We start from the raw sequence: 24,118 nt of genomic DNA on the forward strand, positions 1-24,118 counted from the left end.
ATAGGCGGGTGTTGAACAATGAGAACACATGGACACAGGGAGGGGAGCACTACACACGGGGTCAGTTGGGGGGAAATAGGGGAGGGATGGTCGGGGGTGGGGAGTTGGGGAGAGATAGCAAGGGGAGAGATGCCAGATGTAGGTGATGCGGAGGAAGGCAGCAAATCACACTGCCACGTGTGTACCTATGCAATAATCTTGCATGTTCTTCACATGTACCCCAAAACCTAAAATTGCAATAAAATAAATGAAAAAAAAAAAAAGAAAAAAAAGAAAATGGCATATCCTCAATGTTATATTCAGAGCACAGACATGTTTAGCCCAAAAAAGATTTTTAATCATTTGAATTAATTGGGTTCAGTTAAAAATGGTGAGTTTTTTAAAAAAACATGTGTTGTTTTTAAATATTTTTTGGTTTGGTGTCTCTGAAATCATGGGAAGGTCTAGCAACAGTAAATTTGTATTTTTGGGGGACAACAGTCAGATGAAAATGAGCTGTGCCCTTCAGACAGGGTGTGGTGGGTGGAATAATGACCTTTCAAAGATGTTTATGTCCTAATCCCTGGAACCTGTGACATGGCTAAGGAAGTTAATTTAACATTGCTTATCAGCTGAACCTAAAATAGGGAGATTATTCTAGGTTACCGAGGTGGGCCCAGTCTAATCATATGAGCTCTTAATATCAGAACAGGGAGGCAGAAGGTGGTAGAGCTGAGCAACTTGAAAACTCAGCCCTCCATTGCTGGCTGCAAAGATTGAGGAAAGAAACCATGAGCCAAGGAATTCAGTGGATTCTAGAAGCCGGACGTGGCAATCAGATTATAGCCAGCCAGAAAACAGAGCCCATAGAGCTAGGTTGCCCAGAACTAAATTTTGCCAACAACTCAAATGGGTAGGAAAGGGATTCTCTTTTAGAGCCTTCAGAAAGGGATAAAGTCTGTTGACCTCCTGATTTTATCTTGGTGAAACTGTATTAGACTTCTGACCTACAGAACTGTAAGATATTTATACTGCTTTAAGTCTCTAAGTCTATGTAGTTATTTGTTATGGCAGAAATAGAAAATACACAGGCCATATACACCTTCTACATCACCAAAGTTATCACTACATCAAAGAAAACATATAAATGACTCATAAACACATAGTAAGATGCCTGATACCATTAGTCAGTATTAAAATGTAAATTAAAATCACAATAAAATACTACTTCACACTCATGAGGTTGGCTGGAATAAAAATGATAGACCAAAACAACTGATGATGAGAATACGGAGAAACTGAACTCCTCTACATTGCTGGTGAAAATGTAAAATGGTGCAGCCCCTTGAAACATAGTTGGCAGTTTCTTCAATAGTAAACATAAATGTGCCATAACCCAAAAACTTCAATCCTAGGTATGAGAGAAAGAAAAAATATGTCCACATAAAAATGTGTATGTGAATCTTCATAGCAGCATTATTCATAACAGCCAAAAAGTCGAAACATCCCAAATGCCCATCACCTGAAAAATGGAGAAATACGATGCTATCTATTCCATACAATGGAATATTATTCTACCATAAACAAGAATAATGCTATGACATGCATACATCTTGAAAACATTATACTAAGTGAAAGAAGTAATAAAGAACCATAAACTATATGATTCCATTTAGACAAAATATGAAGATCAGGTATATTTATGGAGATATAAAGTATATTAGTGGTTGCATAGGGCTGAAAGAAATAGGATTAGGGAGTAGTAGCTAGGAGTGTGGAGTTTATTTTAGGGATAATAAAAATGTTCTAAAATTGAGTGTGGTGATGGATGCACAACTCCTGTTGTTGTTGTTTTTTTGTTTGTTTGTTTTTGGAGACAGAGTCTTGCTCTGGCACTCAGGCTAGAGTACGGTGATATAATCATGGCTCTATGCAGCCTCGACTTCCTGGGCTCAAGCAATCCTCCTGCCTCAGCCTCTCATGTAACTGGGATCATAAGTATGTGCCACCACACCTGTCTAGTTTTTTAAAATATATATATTTTTTGTAAATATGGGGTTTCTCTCTGTTGCCAAGGCCTGCCTTGAATTCCTGGGATCAAGCAATCCTTCCACCTCAGCCTCCTAAAGTGCTGGGATTACAGGCATGAGTCACTGTGCCCAGCCACAACTCTAAATATATGAAAAGCGGTGAAATTTTGTATACTTTAAGTGGGTGAGTTGTATGGTATGTTAATTATTCCTTGATAAAACTGTTAAAAGTAAAGAACCCATTATTGGGTATAAACCCAGAGGAATATAAAATCATTCTACCATAAAGACACATGCACACAAATGTTCACGCAGCACTCTTCACGATAGCAAAGACACGGAACCAACCTAAATGCCCAACAATGACAGGTTGGCTAAAGAATACATATACATCATGGAATACTATGCAGCCATAAAAAGGAAGGAGATCATGTCTTTTGCAGGAACTCGGATGGAGCTGGAGGCAAACTAACACAGGAACAGAAAACCAATGTTCTCACTCATAAGTGGGAGCTAAATGATGAGAATTCATGAACACAGAGAAGGGGGAACAACAGACCCTGGGGCCTATTTGAGGGCAGGGGGTGGGAGGAGTGAGAGGAGCAGACAAAATAACTATTGGGTACTAGGCTGAGCACCTGAGTGATGAAATAATCTGTACCACAAACCGTGACATGAGTTTACCTGTATAAAAAACCTGCACATGTACCCCCCAACCTAAAATAAAAGTTAAAAAAAAAAGGTAAAGAACTTTATAGTAATGGCTACATAGCTATATAAAAGTGCTAAATAAATCTCTAAATTGCACATTCACAAATAATTTTATGATATGTAAATTATATCTCAATAAAGCTGAAAAAATAGTTTTAACCTGATTTTGCCTGTTTTTATTTTTTTAGGGTCAACATTGTGGCTACTAATTACTTGCCTTGCATAAAAGATGAGAAGGAATTAGAATTTTTGTGCCCTTGGAATTCTGTTTAGTTGGCATGACTTCAGCATAAATACTACAGGGCCCTTAGCACTTGAGGAAGTAGGTAGGGCTTAGACTGCCTTTTCCCGAACATTCCCAGGCTGCATGGCTTCCTTCTCATATCCTTGTTTCCATTAACATTCTCTTTCAATATTTAGATATTTTTTGCCAATGTCAATGGGTCAGGTTACTCAGATTACTACCATTACCTCTTCTAATTATTTAATTGATGTTGATGGCTTCTAAGTAGAATAAGGCCACAAGTGGTTCTGCCACAAATTCTTTGCATGTTCCACTGCAGGGTCCTAGCCAAGGGACCCCATACTTACATAGTCATGTGATGCTGCAGCCTCTCTAGAAACCACTAACCAAAGATGTGGCATATCCCACCACCTGTCCAATCACCATCCTTCCTGCGTTCCACTGAACAGATGTTGGAATTGCTTTTTTGAGATTGAGCTGTGCCAACTTGGACCATTTGTACTTTCTTTATTTCCTCTAGTCAACTGGGGAGCTGAGTAAGATTCTTCTGCTATCCTCTCATCAATTTTATTTAAGTTCTAGAAAAGCTTGGGGTATTTAGTGGACATTCTGTACATCTGTACTTACTGAGGAAACTCAAGGGCCTTAGCTATTCAAGTATTCTATCAGATATTAAGATCTCCTTGATGGCAGCTTAGATGAGTCAATGGCCATTACCACATTACCTAGAGTGCCATAAGGAACACAGTCAAACCTTTCCACCTTTCCTTTTTTTTTTTTTTTGAGATGGAGTTTTGCTCTTGTCACCTGGGCTGGAGTACAGTGCCATGATCTTGGCTCACTGCAACCTCCGCCTCCTGGGTTCAAGTGGTTCTCCTGCCTCAGCCTCCTGAGTAGCTGGGATTACAGGCATGCACTACCATGCCCAGCTATTATTTATATTTTTAGTAGAGATGGGGTTTCGCCATGTTGGCCAGGCTGGTCTCTAACTCTTGACCTCAGGTGACCTGCCTGCCTTGGCTCCCAAAATGCTGGGATTACAGGCATGAGCCACTGCACCCAGACCACCTTTCCTTTTGATCTAATGCATGGGAGTAGATCTTCCTTTATTATCCTTTGCATTGGTGACAAGCCCTCTGTGAGTCTAACTCTTTATAAAGCTAAACCCTCCTTTGAGAACAGAACTGCTGGGTGAAAAATTCAGAATGCCAATTTGAAGTGACTTACATTATGATAAGCTTACACAATTGCTTGTCTTTTATTGTAGCTACTAAATCATGGGGAGGCACAGAGGAAGAAGAATTTCAAAAAACAATTGCCTTTTATTTTTATTTTCCCAGTGAAGTTTCTGTGATCTCTTTATTAGACACAATGTGTATTAGCTATTCTACTCATAAAGAGCAAAAAAAAAAAACAACATGCCAGTAAAGGAGAAATATTTTCTGTCTCTCCCTTCCTGTGAAAACGTCAGATGAGTTCATCTGTGTTCTCTCCTTTCAATGAAAGACACAATCATCCCTCAGCCCTCATCTTATTCTCATTTCCCATTGATGACGTCAAGCAGGCCTTACAGTATCTCTTTTGTGATCTTATAAAATCAATGACAACCAAAAATGTTTCCCTTTTGTCGATGACCTCACCAATGGTCAATACCTGGAGAGGCCCTTATCTGCTTTGGTAAGTACAGCTAAACTCCACCGATCCAGATTGAAGCAATTTACCAGGAAGCTGCTGCTTTCCTTCAAAACCTTGCCTAGGCCATTCAGATTTGGAAGATTTCTGAGCAACATGGCTGAGTGCTGAATCTAACAGGCCAAGACGGTTCGCCAATCTCTGTGCTATGTCTGTACACATCAGAGAGTCTCCTTTACCTAGCCCTGTTTATTCCTAAACACAAAGTAATTAATACTTCAAAAAGTTAGGTATGCGACATTTCGGTGACATTCCTACAATCCCTTCCCTGCAATCATCCCCTCCTGTAAGCTACTTTCATCTACACTTGGAGCAGTGAAACAGGCATCTAGCTTAGTGAATTTAGACAAATTTTGTGCCATTTGGTCTAAATGGCTATGAGTTCCCTGGGCTGTTCCAGGGAGGTAGGGAGGAAAACACTGGCCATCTCCATGCTGAGAGACACTTGCAAGGTACTCCCAAATCTCTGAGACCTAAAGATAAAATCAACACAGAATCGAAGAGTTTAGAGAGGAGAAAAAGGCACAAAGGACAATATTTTACAGGCCAAACAGGGCAGGGCAAGGAAGGTTTGGCTGTATATGTCTAAAATGAAATGGCGTTTACATGTTCAAAAAAAAACTTGTGTATAGAGTAAGACACAGAACTCAAACAAATCTGAGAGGCAGACTTGGCAAGACACTGGATCCAGAGGGTGGGCAAACTCAATGGCAGGTATCTGGTTGTGGGCCAGGGAGAGCCCGTCAGGCCTCTCTCTCTGTGGCCCTTGAAATACTCATCACAAGCCACCTCCCTTGCTCTGAACCCAGGTGCGCCACATACTTTCCGGATGGTTAATCTAGCTTCCCTAGCTGACACTGAGACACTGAGAGAGCTACCCTACAAAGGGTTTGTGAGCATTCTGGTCACTGAAAAGGAGTCTCTCGCGCTGTAAACATAAGTTGGCTTTTGTTGAATGTATTATTCTCTCAATAATAATAATAGTTAACAAATATTCAGTGGCTGCTACATGCCAGCCACAGTAATAAACATTTTTTTAAATGAATAATCGCATTTAATCTTCATGAGAACTTTCTGAGTCAGGTACTGTTATTACCACCATTTTCCAGATGAAGAAATTGAGTCAGTGAGTATAAAGAAGTTGCTCATGGTTACACTGAATAAGTGACAGAGCCAGGACACAGACCTAGACCCCAAGCCTCCGGAGCCCATAACTGTAGCTGCCACGCTATGCCTGCTTTTGTGAATCATTATGAACAAATTTCCCTGCATATGGTCAATGCAGGCACACCGGAAAGACCCAAGTCCATACTTTCCTTACAAAATCATGGGGACACTTGATTAACTTGAGCCTCAAAATTTTTTCCTCTTTGGCCTACAATTCTACTAAAGTCCAGGAAAAACCCTGCCGTTTCCTTAAAAACACAGTAGTGCTGAGATTCACCATGAGGATTTCACTGCAAGTGAACTGAATCAATTTCTAAGTTCATACTTGACAAATATCAGTGTTAAGATTCATACTGAAAGACACATGGAAGTAGGGTTGGGCTAATGCTTTGCACATCTTAGAACTGTTTTCAGGTTGCTCCACTCTCGAAGAGCTAGAGGAAGAAAAGGAGGTTCACATTTACTGAGTGTGAACAATGCACCTGGCATTGGGTTAAGCGCTTTTTTACACATGCAATCTTACTTAACCTCACAACAACCCTGTAAAGTAATGTTAGTTTCATTTTTACAGATGAGAACAGATACTCAATGAGGTTATATACTTTGTCCAACATCACATAGCTAATAAGCAGTATAAATGGTAATCAAACTTAGAAACGCCTGATACCCATTCGCCCCCACCCCTCCAGTTGAAGTTATATTCAGGTTATATCTTACAACCTGCTAAGCAGGATCTCCAAGCATACATCTTTTTTTTTTTTTTTTTTTTGAGACAGAGTCTCACTCTGTTGCCGGGCACCAGGCTGCAGTGCAGTGGCACAATCTTGGCTCACTGAAATCTGCCTCCTGGGTTCAAGCAATTCTCCTGCCTCAGCCTCCCGAGTAGCTGGGACTACAGGCACACGCCACCACGCCCAGCTAATTTTTGTATTTTTAGTAGAGACGGGGTTTCACCATGTTGGCCAGGATGGTCTCTATCTCTTGACCTCATGATCCGCCCGCCTCGGCCTCCCAAAGTGCTGAGATTACAGGCTTGAGCCACTGCGCCCGGCCCCCAAGCATACATCTTAAGTAAATTGTAACTATCTCCCAATTCTAGGTAGTCATGTATCCATCTCTTGCCTTCACTCATCTGTCAGCATCAGGGAGCACAAAACTCAGGTTTTATTTATTGCTGTAGGTTCCACAACATGTGGCAGGGGGTGTGCTCAGAACAGGAGCCGCCGTACCGCCTAATGCTGTGAGTGTAGACATTGCCACAGGTGTGGATGATAAGCTCAGGTAAGGGTGCAAATACTACCTTAAGGCAATGTACATTTTGAGCCTTTGTTTTTAGAAGGACTGCTTGACAGATTTTCCAGTAGACGGAATAAACCCCAGCAGGAAAGGTACAAGGATGCAGCCCCCTCCGCCCCGGGTGTGGTGTCTATAGTCACACTTCACCAGGCAGCCCCTCTCCTCCCCTTCCCTGGTGCCTCTTTGGCTGCTCTGTCTCTCTTCCCTGGCTTTGAACTTGTTGGCAGCCTCCAATAACCCCTCTTCAAAGAGCTGAAGACAAGCCTGATGTTACAATTCCCTTGCTTAATTCCAGACAGGTTTCTATTAATCGTATTAAATTCGGGCGAACAAAGGGTATTTAGTCTGTGACAGAGCTCAACTGTATCTGGATTAATATAAACAAGAGAATTAATCCTGCAAGAGCCACTATCTGCCAGCAACTGGAAAGATGTCAGCAGTGCTCTTGCTAAAGCAGGTTGGAGGGTGGACGCAGGAGAGATTTAACACTATTGGTGCTGAGCATCTGGACTCTGTATAAAGAGGGGAATGAAGATTGCAACTGGAATACATTAGAAGAAAAGCAAATGTTTTATTCATAAAAAGTAGGCATTAATAATATCAGTCTTTAATCTGGCCCAGGGCCCCTTAACTGGCCTTCCTCAGTGTTGACTTTGATCTTCCCCACAAAGCCGCCTGCTAAGGGTCCCCTCCCAGATCAGCCTGAAGTCATGGGAGCAGAAATGCTGTTGCTAAACAGATATGCAAGGGGGTAGCATGTGTGACTGGAGTACAGTGTGACAACATAATCCCGGCAGGGACAGATGAAGTCAGTGTGGGGTGATGTTGGTTTTTCTAGCATCTACTGAATCATCTGATGAGAGCAGCAATTGAAAAGAGTAAATACAAACACATGCCACACAGCCACAAAGATGGGAGGGCCCAGATCGGAGAGGAAGGATCCTATTTTCTCAGATCAGTGGGAAAGTGGGAAGAATAATGAGCTGGGAGTTAGGAGACTCCAGTTCCCTTCTTCTCGCCACTAGCAGAGCAGCTGTGTGACCCCGGGTTGCCTGGCCTCTAAGAAACAAGGGCCCTGGTCCAGCTGGTATCTAAGGTCTATTTCAGTTTCAAAGACATGGGTTTGTCCTACGCAAAGAGGTTTCACAAAAGCTGTACACGTCTTTTACTAGAAGACCACACTTTGGGAGACATCGTACTGAGTTGTGATGTTCTTAAGTCACCATGTGTAGAATGTATTGTCTAACCTCAATGGATAAAGGGGAAGTATTGGCAGTGCATCAGAGGAAGAGGTTGAAATAAAGCAGGATCAATGAGAAGTTCTGGGGATCACTCCTGCTTCAACCCATGACCACAGAATTCCAATGACTTATGGGTCTTAAAGTCTTTCTTGCAACAGGTGGAACAAGGAGATGACAGGATGTAAAAGAGTCTTCAGTGATCATAATTCACAATTCATGTTCCAACATGCTACTGACTTGCACACATCGCCTTTGCTCACATTCTTTCTGCATGAAATATCCCTGTCTCTTATCAAAATTCCACTCACTACAACTCTAAGACCTCCTGGCAGGAATGTACTGTCCTTGCATACTATTTGGTTATCAGTTATAATACTTCATTCTACCTCATACTACACTGCCATTATAATTACAGATTACAAACTCCCTGACGGTGAGATCTGGGTCTCCTTTATCTATGCCTCTCTGGGCCTGTTTGACACACTGTAGGCACTCATTCATTAAAAGTTTATGAAATGAACACAACAGAGGTTTTCAGGTTACCTGCTAATGTGACTGCAATGGAGACAGAGTCGGATCCCAGGGCATTGGTGGCATTACAAGTGTAGAAACCCACATCTGCTTCCACTGGTGCCAAGATCTGTAAGGAGTCATCTGACTGTAGAAGAATCCTGGAACAACAGAAAATAAATATAGACCCGGTCAATTCAGTTGACTCCTTTTTGGCATTCAGTATTGGTAAGACAGGAAGGAACCTCAGGATGTATGTAGAATCCTGTTTTAACAACAGAGACAAACCAGGTAAAAGGACAAATCGAGAACCTGGGCTCTCGTCTCTTTGATTGGTGTGACTGTGGTAGTGATCACAAATAAGAAGGTTTCTCATAACTTTTGCAGCCTGTCGATTATCTGATCTAAATGCTACCAGCTGGAGCAGACAACATATGTGCAGCACCAAATACATACAACACACACAGATGTCAGTGGGGAGGGGGGATGCTAGAACAAATGGTACAGATAGATTTGGGGAAGGATCACTAAAGAAAAAGCAAAGTTACAAAAGAGAAATAGAGCTTGGTTGGATGGTCAAAAGAAGGTAGGGCTTCCAGAGATAAAGAAAGACATCTTGGTCAGACTCGGTGGCTCACGCCTACAAGCCCAGCCCTTTGTGAGGCCAAGGTAGGCGAATCATCTGAGGTCAGGAGTTGGAGAACAGCCTGGCCAATACAGCAAAGCCTCATCTCTACTAAAAATACAGAAAAAAAAAAAAAAAAAAAAAAAAAGGGCGTGCGTGGTGACTCAAACCTGTAATCCCAGCACTTTCGGAAGCTGAGGCAGGCAGATCACAAGGTCAGGAGATTGAGGCCATCTGGCTTATACGGTGAAACCCCATCTCTATTAAAAATACAAAAAATTACCCAGGCGTGGTGGCATGCACCTGTAGTCCCAGCTGCTCAGAAGGCTGAGGCAAGGGAATTGCTTGAACCCGGGAAGCAGAGGTTGCAGTGAGCTGAGATCATGTCACTGCACTTCAGCCTGGGCGACAGAGTGAGACTCCATCTCAAAAAAAAAAAAAAGAAAAAATTAACTGGGCATGCGGGTGCACGACTGTAATCCCAGCTACTCACAAGGCTGACGTGACCGAATTGCCTGAACCTGGGAAGTGGAGGCTGCCGTGAACTGAGCTTATACACACTGTTCTCCAGCTTGGTACACAGAGCATAACTTTGCCTCAAAAAAAACCCTAAAAAACCAAAAAACAAAAAACAAAAAAAACAGCAACAACAACAAAAAACCCAAAACAGACAGACATCTGTTCAGGTTTACAAGTAGAAGAGAAAAAGCCAGGAATTGCATATTGATGAGAGGATCTTACACACATATTTGAAGGAAATTCTATACATAAGATCCCCTATGTAGTCACATATACATCTATTGTCTTTATTTAGCTATAAATATTATGAGGCACACAACTCAGGTTTTTTTTTTGTTTTTTTTTTTTTGAGACAAGATCTTGCTCTGTCACCCAGGAGTACAAACACAGCTCACTGCAGTTTTGAACTCCTGGGCTCAAGCAATCCTAGCGCCGCTGCTTCTTGCATAGCTGGGATGCATGCACTACCATTCCCAGCTAATGTTTAAATGTTTGCAGAGCTCAGGTCTTGCCATGTTGCCCAGGCAGGTCTTGACCTCCTGGGCTCCTGTGGTCCTCCTCAGGTCTTATTTATTGCTTTTATTTTCTCTAGTACTATAGAAAACTCTCTGTAAAGTAGGTTCCTAGTAGAATGAAGTCAGCACTTGCCCTTCAAGGTCACGGAGAGAAAATTCAGAATAATTACAGTCTACTTCAGACTTTTTTTTAAATCTGAAAAGACACGAATCAAACTATGAGTGCCTACAGTGAGCTTCAAACCCACTCCATCTGTTTTCTTTTCTTTTCTAGATTTATGCCATTTCCAGAAAGTACCCACAGTTTAATTCATGACTAACAATGGCTTGAACGTGATGTCTGGGTGACTTAGTGAGGCTGGCTCATGATAACTGGAATGTGTATGTGGAGGAGGAAATCTAGACGGGTTATGGGGACAGGGGAGAAGCTCAGAGATCCAGTGCCTCGACCCGGCAGGTGCTTTAGGTTGACAGTTCATTTGACCACACAGAAATGGCTCAGTAGCCACTTTTCGGGATCCTAAAGCCAGTCATTTCTAGCTTTGTGATTTTTTTACCTCTCTAGTTTCAAAAGCTACAGAAAACTGTTCACCCAATATTATGCTAGCATCCATCCCTAGGAGGCAAGCAGTTAATAGGGGGTTGTTTTTCAAGAAAGTGAGAGGGTGGGGAAACCACAGAAAGGTCAGGAGAACTCATAAGACTTTGTGGTAAGATTAAGCCGAGAAGTCAGATCTGCTCCAGCATCACTCTCCCACAATACAATTCTTTCCTCACTATTTCCCTTGCTGGGTCTCTCCAGGCTCAACGACATTTGCAGTTCAGCACCACTTCTAATAGGCTCTCAATTATTCTGAGGTGGGTGACCAGTCTGGCCGTGAAGGAGATCCCTCAGCTTGGCCTTTGGCCTTGGGCCTATTGCATTGCTTATTCCTACCTCCTGTCAGCGGAAAGGCAGGAAGTAAGGAAGTAGAAGTAAGGCTTCCATCAATCAACATAGTTATATATGGGCGGCTCCAGTGAAATGGGGAAGGAAACAAACACCTTAAAGGGACGTTTTCGGATGATTTGAACTTGATTTAGTGCCATTCCAAACCATCATCACTATTACTGGAGACACTCGAGTTTTGTGGCATTGAACTAGAGCTGAAACATTGTGAGGGATGAAAGGAAGCCTCTGAGAGGCTGTGATGTAGCTCATCCATCCATCCATTCACTCACCCATCAAACAGGTGCTTTTTTCTCAGTCAAATAATTACATGTTAGTTTATTTCAAAGAAGCTAATAAGAGAAAGATAACTATATAATTTACTTATCTTTGGTAAGGCATACAATATTTTAGATCATAGTATGACTGTTTGCTGAAGGAATCTTATCAGATGCAACATAATGTAGTGCCATTGCTAAGTCTCTTCAGGTGTTCAGGCTGTTTTAGATTACAAAATTAAAAATCAACTTTATGATTTAAATCTTTGTGATGTCCCAGGAATATTTATGCTTTCACAAAAATTCTAAATAATAATGAAAACAGGCTTAGTCAAGTTTCAACAGAAATGAGAATGATGGAACTCAGCAGATCACTATTCAATTTCACCACATGGCAAAACTAGAAATTAAAATATGCTAAGTTCCCAAACCCTTTAGGGTAGTTGCCTCCTTAACACTGGAAATATCTCTGTTTTCCCTACAGAAAAGGGTTCTTGGGCACTCACAGCAGGAGGCTACAAGATGGTTCTTCTGAACTTTGTTTTGGTCCTGCTATGATTTAAGTAGTGGCCATTGGCAAATCTCTTCATATTCTTTTATTTCAGCTTACCAACTTCTGAAACCCAGTTGAAGTATGTTTCCCGGCCAATCAGAGGGAATTGTTAAACTGGGGTAGATAAGGAATTTCTGGACCCTCTTTTTTGAGTCTTTTCTTGGCAATGCTGCACACTCTAAATGGCAAATTAACCATGAGGAAGGAGGGAAGATGAGGAGACAGTGAGGAAGGAGTGAGGGGGCACATGGTATTGGCCAGTTTTGTCCAGGCAACTTATTAGATTTCCATATTAGAATCATTGTGTTTTTTTGCATGCAACTGCTGCACCTGTCTGATTTCACGCAGAGGATGTAAACCTCTCCTACACTGGCCCATTTATTTTTAGGTGGGGGTTAGTTTTTGTAGTTACACTGGTTTCTCCAGGCACTAAGTGAGCCACCATGCTTTCTGTTCCTGTCTGAAGCCTGGAAAAAAAATTCCTACAAGGTTGATGAAGGGAAGGGAGGTGACCCATTCGAGAGGGTACAGAGTGGTAAGGATTTGAACTAGAATAGGAGTAGCAGCAAAGGAAGGGATGAGATGTAGATGAGATTTGGCATTTGTACAGTCTTTTATTCCATAAACAGTATGAAGAGAAACTATAGAATTTACTCTCATAGAAACAGTCTCAAATATTGTCTTAAGACAAAATCTGCATGTGAGAAAGCCTGAGTTTCTCACTTATATGTATACTTATAAAAGTCACTTATATTTATAAAATGGAACTGTCTAGTTCAAGGGTGCATAGTTATTTGGGGGCAAAGTCGGATTTGAAGTAGAATTTCTTGCTCTCGGTCCAGCATTTTTTTCCCTACCTATAATCCCGTTGGGACCACCATAAGACTCAACTGTGTAGTCATGCTTTTCTTGTAATTAGAAAGCTGACCACAGCGTGTGCTTTGTACATTTGGCCCATTTAGATGTTGCCTCCCTTTCTCTAATAATTCACTACGCATAAATCTTTTCAGGGATAGGGGAGGATTTGACTCCTGTTATATATACAATATTCCCATAAAATTGGTAGATGAAGGCGTGAAGGCTGCCACTAGGGGGAGCAGCAGTTCTGGAGGGGGGGTCCCATGCAGGGCTCTCTGGGAAGCACCACCAGGCAAAGGAAAGGGCTGGCTGCAAAGATGGAGGCTTGCTTCAGTTTACCTAGCCTGATGACTAGAGAGCAAGGTTTCTAGAAAAAAAAATACATTCTTTGTATTTCAGGCGTCTACTCTATTAATTTAGCTTAATTTACTAGCAGCTGATTTCTGTCAGCTTATATTTAGGTTCCAAATTTGACAGGCTTGCTTTAGAATGGGCAGGCTGAGAAACATAGGGCTGCTTTCCAAACAAAACCAATAGGATTCCTTTGGGCTGTTTTGGAATTTATGGAATCAGAGGATGTGGGGACATAGAATGGGTACAATTAGGACCTACGCAGCAAGTGGTACCGTGGTTATGTTAGGTATATCAATACTCCCTGCCTTCTTCCCATACCCGTACCCCACTTCCTTTTTACTTTTCTAGGCTAAAACTTATTACTTTACTTCTTTGACCCTACTTTTAGCCAGAAAATGAAGGAGCAGTTTTGTTTTGCTGGGGGCCTTTATTTGTAAGCTTCTTTGTGACCACATGCCTTCTTAAGCAGGCTACAAATTGAAGACCAGCTGAGAGGGCACAAGAAATTGTTTTAGTTATATAAGTAAAAATCCTTGTCATGCATGAGAGTGAGATAGGGACAACATGCTCATGGGCCAGTTCTACCAAGTATAATCTCCTTCAGGCTAAGTCATCTCCTCTGCATTTGCAGTGTGCAGTGCTTAAGGGCTCTTACTTGAAATAAAGGCGGCTCTGGGTATATAAAGGAAAGTGTCTAGAAATTCTGTGAGTAGGGTGGCATCATGGGGTCCTCTGGATCTTTGGCTCAACCCTGAACACCACTGTCTTGTGTGAGTCCACTTCTCAAATTGATCTCCATGGCCAGCTATGAGGAGCTGCCTTGCTGAGGGGAAGACTTCCCAAACTGGAGCCAAGAGGCTTGGACTCCAGTCTAGAGTCATGTGGTGGTCTTGGGCAAGTCATCGACTCTGTGAGTCTTTACGTTTTTTCTATAAATTGAGGCTAATGCTGACCTCAGAGTGTTCTTGTGAAGATCTCACAAAAGAGTAGATAGACTCATTCTTACTGTTTTTCAAGTAAAAAGGTCTCAGCTTAAACACCAGATACATCTAATAAATGATTTTTTTTAATGGTACATGTAACCTAAGTAACCTTGGAATTTCTAGTTGTCAGACAAAATATTCAGGCTCTGGGTACAGAAATGCCCATCTACTACCTGGGATATGTTATTGTGGCACCTCAGGCCTCCCGTCCCAACATGTACACATTCCTCAACTATTTTAGGCCTCAACACAGGACTGGAAGTGAGAAATTATGGGTGTATCCTTTCTCTTTAGAACAGTGGCTTTCTCATCTTTTTAAAGTTATCTGCCCCTCATCCCAACACAAACTTGTCACTCTAGTCAAGATGGCCTCTTTGAAATCTCTTGGTCAGCTTGGGACTAAAGACAGGCTCCTCTTGCTCCCTTTCCCTTAAGAATAAGTTCAAGTTCTATTTCCTTGTGCCAACACACTCCACAAGAGCCCATCCCTTTCCTGATGTAGTTGTTAAAACTGCACTACAAAGCCTTTCCAGTCAACAGTGTCTCATTTCTTCAGTGAGATTATAAATTATTACCTCATTCCTAGTTCTCTCTTCAGTATTCAGCACAGTGCTGGCACACCAAATAAATACCTAATAAATACTCATTTGGTTACCTTCAAAGCAATGGGGACAAAAATGATCATATCCACAATATAGCATAGCAGACAGTGGTTCAGAGCACAGACTCCAGAGCCATTAATGGCGGGATCAAGACCTTGCCCTGTCACTTAGTAGCTCTGTACCCTTGGGTAAGTAATTTACTTCTCAGGGACAGTTTCCTCATTTCTAAAATGAGGATAATAGTATCTACCTTGGGTTTTTGTGAGGATTCTATATAAGCTAATGTGTTTAAAGGACACAGAAAAGTACCTGGCATGTAGTAAAAAACTACAGAAACACAGATGATTATGATTCTGTTAACGTTTGTTAACATCGCCATGATCATTATCATTCACTCTTCATGCCAGAGCTTATATGTTTTAGATGTTGTGAAGACACTGGGGGAACTGAAAATGTAGAGATTTCATGGAAAAAACATAAATTGGGTTTACAGAAAGTGAGCAAGGAGTTTGCTGCGTGTGGGACCAGGCGGCGGGAGAGAGGAGCAGAAAACTGAGGCCACAGGGCACGCTGGGTTGGCAACTACCTTAATTCCATTCTTGACTCAGGAATCTCTGAATAAGGACAACGAGTTATCTCCATAGCTGTATTAACACCATTAACCAAATACTGAAATTTTAGAACACTAAAAAAAAAAAAAAAAAAAGCTAGAATTCTGCAATTTCAGAAAGGAATATAAATAAGAACAAAAGAATTAGAGCTGAAAAACAGTGAACTCAGGAGCAAGTAAGCAAAGTTTGCGCAAAGAACATTAGTCCTAAATTCCTGTTTATAGGACAAGATGGTGAGGTGTTTTCCTTATCTTAAAATGAATAGTTTTTTTCTGCTTAGGGATTCCTTAGATTAGGACAACGGAATCCGCCATAAAGCGGTAGTGGGTGCCAGTATTTACAGACATATGTATATGCTTTATGTGATTTAATTCTCACTACCATGATACTAGATTGATGTTATTTTCCCATTTTAGAGAGGGGGCAAAAGTTCACTGAAGCAATTTGCTCAGCTAGTACATGGTGGCATCAGGACTAAGGAATGACCTTTGACCGCTCTTAAACTGACTGCATCCAGGAGTCTACTGGGGCCTCGCTGAATGGCATATGGTTTGGCCTCATTTTCGGTGGGGGGCAATTAGCGTCAAGGTTTGTAGTTACTTGGGGATGTGGACAATCACTAAAAAATAATCTGGATTTTAGATAGTTTCAAACAGGAGACCAAAGGAATGCTGTGAGATTTCTTCCATGAGCAGGATTATTTTTCTGAAACCCAAAATTATAGTAGCCCAGAGGCTTGCAAGGAAGAATTTTATTTTGTACAAATATTTTGGGCAACAGATTTGAGGTTCATGAAGAGTTTCATATCACCATTTGGCGAGGACAACTTTTTTTAACCTTTGCTGTTTTTAATGTGATTGCCAACTAAAAGCTATTTAATGCCAGAAGCTTCATGATTGCTCAGATGGAAGTATAGAAAATATTTTTGGAATGGGAAAGGCCACCTGACCACACATTCTTAATCATGGCTGCCTTCTCTTTCGCCAGACCCCTTAACTTCCTTCTCTTTCAGACGTTCACAGAGTCTTGAATCTGCTAATAGGTGTATCCTATCTGCTCGCTGGGAAACTCATTTCAAATTACAAACCTCTGCATGAAATGACTGACCGGATTTCCTGCTCACCTAGGACAGGGGTCCTCACACTGCAGCCAACTGCCACTTGCTTTTACAAATAAAGTTTTACTGGAACACTGCCCTACAGGTTAAAGTATTATCTGTGGCCGCCCTCACACTACAATGGCAGAGTGGAGTAGTTAGAACAGAGATAACATGGCCTGCAAATCCTAAAATGTTTACTATTTGGCTCTTTACTAGCAAAGTTTGCCGACTTCTGGCATGTAACATGGAAAAATGTTCATTTCTGGTTTATCTCAGTGACATCCTTATTTATACCAAAACAGTTAACCACTTTTGTAGAACTCTGCCACGTGCTAGGACCATTCTTCCAGGAAGAGTAATTAAACTGCTAGGGGGATCTCTGGAGATCCCCTTGTGTTTCAGGGCCTGATTCTATGGCTTCCCTTGTGCTGTCTGGTTGCCACTGGTTGTCCACTTTCCTCCAGCGCTCTTCACCTGCATGATTCATGATGGTCATTTCTGCGACCACTGTGTTGACACTCAATGCTTTTCTTTTGCTGAGGCTTATGTATTTACTGGGATGGTTCTTTTTCTCTGGCTCGCTATACTTATACTTTTCAACTGGGAAAAACATTTGTCATCTCCATTTCCTTTAGCTCTGTAAGGGAAACAAGCCAAACCAAATTGAAACGGGTTTATTTTTCCGTCCCTATCTTCCCTGCCTCTAGTTTTTATATTATCATCTGCAAACTTGGAAACTGTATTTCATGTGCTTATGACTTTTACACAGAGCATTATTCACAACTTTGGTTCTGAAATTGACCCTGGAGGAATTTCCCATCTGATCCTCACTTCCATTCTGTGAAGTTTCCATCTGCTGATACTCTCTGCTGTGCAAGTTAAAGACTTCCAAATATGCCTTAATTCATCTCCAACACCACTTTGGAACACTGTACAAAGCTTTCTGAAAAATGTAATCATTTAGAGGCTACAGATTTCACTTTCCTACCAGCTCAGAGATGATAGCAAAGAATGGCAGTGGAATACCAGCACCCCCCTCATGATGCCTGGATTTAGGCTGATAATTCTCCATCATGCTGTTTTCTAGAAACCTTGCTAACCCAACCCTTTGAACAACTACCTAGATGTTCCTCAAGAGTGAAGCTTCTTAGTTTGAGATGTCCTATAAGATGGTGTGATACGATGGCCGCATGTCTAAATGACAATGATTTTGGATACTGACAAATGAGTATCCATTGTGTGTCAGTCACGCTACAGACATTATCTCTGTTCTTTGCGCTCTTTCTAGTCCGAATGGCAGAATAAAACCTAGGGCCTAAATGCATTGGTATCATTTTAATTGAACTAATGAGAAAACCAAGGTTCAGAGAGAGAAAAGAAGACTCACAATACTAAGTGGCAGAACTGGGATTTGGGCCAAAGCTGCTCTGATTCTAGCCATACTGTCTCCTACCACCATGGGCTGCCCTGTGTGCTAGCTCATGTGCCATCAGGTTGCTCCTCTGGCTGAAGGCGGTGGGGAGGATAAGTTGGAAAACCTAGGCCCGGAGGAGAAGGAAAACAGGAAGAGGCTTAGGGATTAAAAGGCTGAAACTCCTTAGACTTAGCCATTTCCCTAGGATCCCATGTTAAGTGAAGTATCACCTGGAAATGACCTCCCACCCACAGGAATAAATAAGTATTTTGTTCAAGCATCTAGTTTCATGTATTCTTTAGGTTCACCTGCATTCCTTTTGAAAAGAAAATCTTACTTAAATGCTTACAAACTTATATCAGCTGAGCTATGGGGAATATGAGATATCGGGCTACTCCTGATCCAATAGGGTTAAGTGGTGAGCAGGGACTTCCCTGACAGTGTGCTGCTATCAGCAGCATTGAGGTCTTTCTTGGGGGAGATCAATCTGCATCCAGTCCCTTTTCCTAATTCGGTAATCCAACCTGCATCACCAGTTTTGGAGAATCTGGCTTTTCTCTTCTATAAGGAAGTCAGCACTGCCCTTCCAGGTATTATTTCTAGAGCTGGATTCAGACATAGGAATATTGAACATATATTTGTCCATATTACATGAGCCTCTGGTAATAGATGTGGGGAAGGATAACTTACCAGATTCTTCGGCTAGGGGTGTTACATTCTACCCAAATGCAGATTGGAGTTAGCTTTTGCCTGAGTCTCAACTCTAAATGTGTGCTCAGCGTTTATACAGAATAACTGAAAGTGAGGAACAGTCCAGTGTCATCCTGCCTGTGGACTAGGTCTCTAACCACACATGCGCCTGGGCCATCAACACTGTAAACTTACACAGTCATAGACACACACAAATGAAGTAACTGTAATGTTTACTGAGTGCCTGATGTAGTGCATATTTGCATAGACGTGTATATGTAAAGGTAGAGCCATTGGTAGAAGAAAGGGCTATCTCTAAAGCAGAGGTGCCAAAATAAAAACAATAGCCTAATGAGCTGGAAGCCAGTTGCTGGAATACAGAGTGTTAATTTTTCTGGGTCTAGTTGATCGCAGTGACTTTCTTCTAAAACAGTGGCAAATCCCTGTATTCAACCAAGGTTATAATCAATAAAAAGAAATAGTTCCAAAAGCCAGGCTGCCTTAGATTCAAATCCCAGCTCCATTACTTTTTTTTTTTTTTTTGAGCTGGATTCTCATTCTGTCACCAGGCTGGAATGCAGTGGTACGATCTTGGCTCACTGCAACCTTTGCCTTCTGGGTTCAAATGATCCTCCTCCCTCAGCCTCCTGAGTAGCTAGGACTAGAGGCATACACCACCATGCCCAGCTAATTTTTGTATTTTTAGTAAAGACAGGGTTTCACCACGTTGGCCAGGATGGTCTCGATTTCTTGACCTTGAGATCTGCCCACCTCAGCGTCCCAAAGTGCTGGGATTACATGCGTGAACCACAGTGCCCAGCCCCAACTCCATTACTTTTTAAGTGTGAGACTTTGAGCAAGTTAATCTGACATCTCTGTGCTTCAATGCTAACATCTGTAAAATTGTGATCGTAACTTCAAAGGGTTATTGTGAGGATAAACGAACACCTGAAGCTCAATGTAAGTGCTCTATAAATGTTAGCCGTGCAGAGGAGCCTGATGGTTTCTCCACTGGCCTGGATGTGATGTGAGATAGGATGCTGGGAGATTTACTCTCTGTACTTATTCACACTACAGCAGTGCTTTCAAATCGCACAGTTGTGCGTCACAGAATCTCATGGTTTCCTGAAACTTCTTTGGTGAAGAACATACGGGCAAGGCAGAAATGTTTAGTTGGGAGCAGGTATCACTCTGGAACTCTGCCACAATGGCATATTAGAGACTGGAAATCCAGATTATGCAAAAACATGCAGCCCACAGCCTCCTGACAATTAGAAAACCTCCCTCCTAATCATGCACATCCAACTATTCATTCTTTTGTTCATTCATTCAGGTTTTCATTTGTTGAGTATCTATCATGTTCTTAGAATTAGGGAGAAAATAAGACACATTCTTAAATATATGCCCTTGAGGATGATGAACAAACTCCAGAAAAACCAACAGCTAATTGTAATATACAATGGTAAGGCTGAGACAGTACTGTGCTTAGGGTACTATGTGGGTCGCGGAGGGGGTCATCTGACCTGGCCTTGGGGATAGGCTTCCTGTAAGGAAGGGCAGGAGTTATCCAGATGAAGTGGGTCAGAAGGCCCCCTGTACATTTGTGAACAGCAAGTATCTGGGTACTGCTGAAGGGCAGAGCTCAGTGCTATGAGGTCGAGGATATGGGAAAGAGATGAAGCTAGAGAGATAAGTGGATGCCAAATGATAAAAGGTGTTGTGATCACACAGAGGCATCTGGACCTTATCCTCAAGTGATAAGCTATGAAAAGAATTTTAAGCATGAAAGCAGCATGGACAGGTTTGCTAGAAAGACGGTCAGGCAGTAACACGGTGAATGGCCTAGAGGAGGAGGCAGTAAACGTCTCTATAAAGGGATAGATAGTAACTATTTTAGGCTTTGAGGGCCACCTATAGTCTTTGTTGTATAATTTTTTGTTTGTTTTTAATAACCTTTTAAAATTGCAAAAGTCATTCTTTTAATAACCCTTTACATCATGCCTGGCTTCAAATCCCAGCTCTACCGCTTATTAAGTGTGAGACCTTGAGCAAGTTAACCTAACAGCTCTGTGCTCAATTTCATTGGCTCTTTTAATAACTCTTTAAAAGCCATTCTTAATAATGCTTTAAAAAATGTTAAAGCCACTGGCTGTAATTTGCCAACCCCTGGTCTAAAGAAGGCAAATCTAGAGTCAGGAAGCTGTTAGTATAATCTAGAGCTGATAAAGGCAGACCAAAGTACAGGGGATGAGCAGAGAGAAAAGGGGTGTGATTAAACAGCCAATGAGGAGCTAGATTTAGAGATTAAGGAGAAGAAAACGGAAAACTTTTTTTGGCTTGGGAAGCTGTCTGTCTGGGAGTACTCCTTACTATGTAGGGATTCAGGAGTTTTAGCTATTAGAGTTATGGAGCATCTGGTTGGGGACACGCAGCAGACAGCGTCAGAAGATAGAGGTGAGAAAGATTTGGTCTGGTGCTAGACACATGGGAATCATCAGCATAAAGGGCAGCCCTGAGTTACCAGCATCAGTGCCTACAGGTTGAGACCCTAAGAGGCTGGGTAAGAGGTAGGTAGAGGAAGAGAAGTCACAAACAACAAGAAAGAATAGCTAGAGAAGTAGGAAGAAAACCAAGTGCATATGGTTTTGATGTAGCAAGAAAATATTTTTAAGAGGAGATGGTAAGCCTGTGTAGAATGCTGCAGAGAGGTCACATTAGAGATAAGGGATGCTTTGAGAGACAGACAAAAGATAGCTTTTTTGAGGGGGAGGAGGAGTGGGCTTTTTTTTCAAGACGAGAGTATGTTGCACGTAACCTTAGAATGTGAGGTGGGCAAAAAGAAGCCAATTTTCTAATAAAGTCAGTGAAAATGCTATGATAAACTATAATAAACTCAGTAGAAATACTAAGTAGGACTTAAATTCATAATTAACAACCTTGGGGGTTAAGTATGGAACGTAGAATTCTACTTTGCATCCAAAATGTTTCTGGAATGAAAGTTGGCTATTTTAAGGCTATAATGTTTTCAAACCACTCTGGTACCACTGATGTACTAGGCCCATGAAATGAGGCTACAATAATTCTCTTCTGAGAGACTTTGCATGGCAGCAATATGGTGAAATCCGTCAATTACAGATCAACAATAGCAACACAGATTCAGCAGTAAAAGCAAAGACAACATGAGGCCGAGTTCTTGTTTTTGAAATCAAGTGCTGTACAGCCTTCTGAAAAAAAAATTACTACCCCTGATCACTATACTGAAAAGTCCAGTTCAGCTTATAGGGGGCTGCATTACACTTAGTTATTTTAACTTTTAGCTAGTCTAGAACTTTTCCAGAAAATGGCAGAAGGTTTGGAGCGTGGCACCTTCCACTGTGTCTTCCTCCTTCACACACAAGCACTCCCATTTGCATGGTCTGGGCTTTCTCCAATCCAAGGCCCAGTATGAACAAAATTTAGCCCTGTGCAAGTACATCAGTTGATGGTAGTCTCAGAGAGAAGGCAGGAAGACAAGAGATTGCTTGGAAAAAGGAACCCCATGATTCCTAAGTGTGTCATTCTTAGCATATCTATCTCCACCAGGTCTTTTTTTTTTTTTTTTTTTTTTTTTTCTCAGATGGAGTCTGTCTCTGTCTCTCTCTCTCTCTCTCTCTCTCTCTCTCTCTCTCACCCAAACTGGAGTGCAGTGGTGTGATCTCGGCTCACTGCAACCTCCACCTCCCAGGTTCAAGCAATTCTCCTGCTTCAGCCTTCTGAGTAGCTGGGACTACAGGTGCATGCCACCACACCCAGCTAATTTTTATATTTGTAGTAGATGGGGTTTCACTATGTTAGCCAGGCTGGTCTCAAACTCCTGACCTCAGGTGATCCACCCACCTCGGCCTCCCAAAGCGTTGGGATTACAAGCATGAGCCACCATGCCCAGTCTCCACTAGATCTTTTAGCTGAACTTATAGCAAGTGTACTGTATAATTCTACCCTGAGGTTCACCTTCCTCCCTTCTTTTCTCCCTGTGCTTCTTCAAAGTGATCCTTGAATCTCTGGCTTCAGAGTCATCTGTGCTGCTTGTTTAAATCCAAATTATTGATCCATACTGTGTTTCTAATGGTAGGAGAGGATGAGAGTCGGCATTCTAACAAACTCCTGGTAATTATTACACCTGTTGGATTTTTGAACCCCTCTTCAATCTACTTTTAAAAGTTTAAAAGTTAAAAGTGAAGTATTCTGGGGGACGGATCCAAGATGCCCGATTAGGAGCAGCTCAGGATTGCAGCTCCCAGCAAAAGCGTGGAAGGTGAGTGGATGCCGCATTTACAGACGGATTTTTATCGCCCACAGACCAGGAGATTCCCAGGCAGAGGAGCACCACGGGTCGCCATGTGCAGAAAGCAGAAACTGGATGCCTTTCTGACACCTTAAACTAAAATTAACTCCAGATGGATTAAAGATTTAAACATAAGACCTAACACTGTGAAAACCCTAGAAGAAAACCTAGGCAAAACCATTCAGGACATAGGCATAGGCAAGGACTTCATGACCAAAACACCAAAAGCATTGGCAACAAAAGCCAAAATAGACAAATGGGACCTAATCAAACTTTACAGCATCTGCACAGCAAAAGAAACAGTCATTAGAGTGAATCAGCAACCAACAGAATGGGAAAAAATTTTGGAATCTACCCGTCTGACAAAGGGCTGATATCCAGAATCTATAAAGAACTAAAACAGATTTACAAGAAAAAAACAAATAAGCCCATTCAAAAGTGGATGAAGGATATGAACGTACACTTTACAAAAGACGACATACATGAGGCCAACAAACGTATGAAAAAATGCTCATCATCACTGGTCATTAGAGAAATGCAAATCAAAACTACATTGTGATACCATCTCACACCAGTTAGAATGGCGATCATTAAAAAATCTGGAGACAACAGATGCTGGAGAGGATGTGGAGAAATAGGAACACTTTTACACTATTGGTGGGAGTGTAAATTAGTTCAACCATTGTGGAAGACAGTGTGGCGATTCCTCAAGGACCTAGAAATAGAAATTCCATTTGACCCAGCAATCCCATTACTGGGTATATATCCAAAGGATTATAAATCGTTCTACTATAAGGACACATGCACACGAATGTTCATTGCAGCACTGTTTACAACAGCAAAGACCTAGAACCAACCCAAATGCCCATCGATGATAGACTGGACAGGGAAAATG

The 24,118-nt window shown here is 41.7% G+C and overlaps 1 protein-coding gene across 1 annotated transcript in view; it reads right to left on the bottom strand.

Annotated features, from left to right (window-relative positions):
- Positions 1–24,118, bottom strand: part of ADAMTSL1 (ADAMTS like 1) — a 423,754-nt gene that overhangs the window by 101,070 nt on the left and 298,566 nt on the right. The window contains 1 exon segment of the mRNA XM_032300230.1: positions 8,904–9,031. Within this exon segment, the coding sequence (XP_032156121.1) occupies positions 8,904–9,031 (128 nt within the window).

This window comes from Sapajus apella, unplaced genomic scaffold (assembly GCF_009761245.1).
Source record: "Sapajus apella isolate SASKATOON/1434 unplaced genomic scaffold, GSC_monkey_1.0 scaffold42, whole genome shotgun sequence".
Classification (NCBI taxonomy): Eukaryota; Metazoa; Chordata; class Mammalia; order Primates; family Cebidae; genus Sapajus; species Sapajus apella.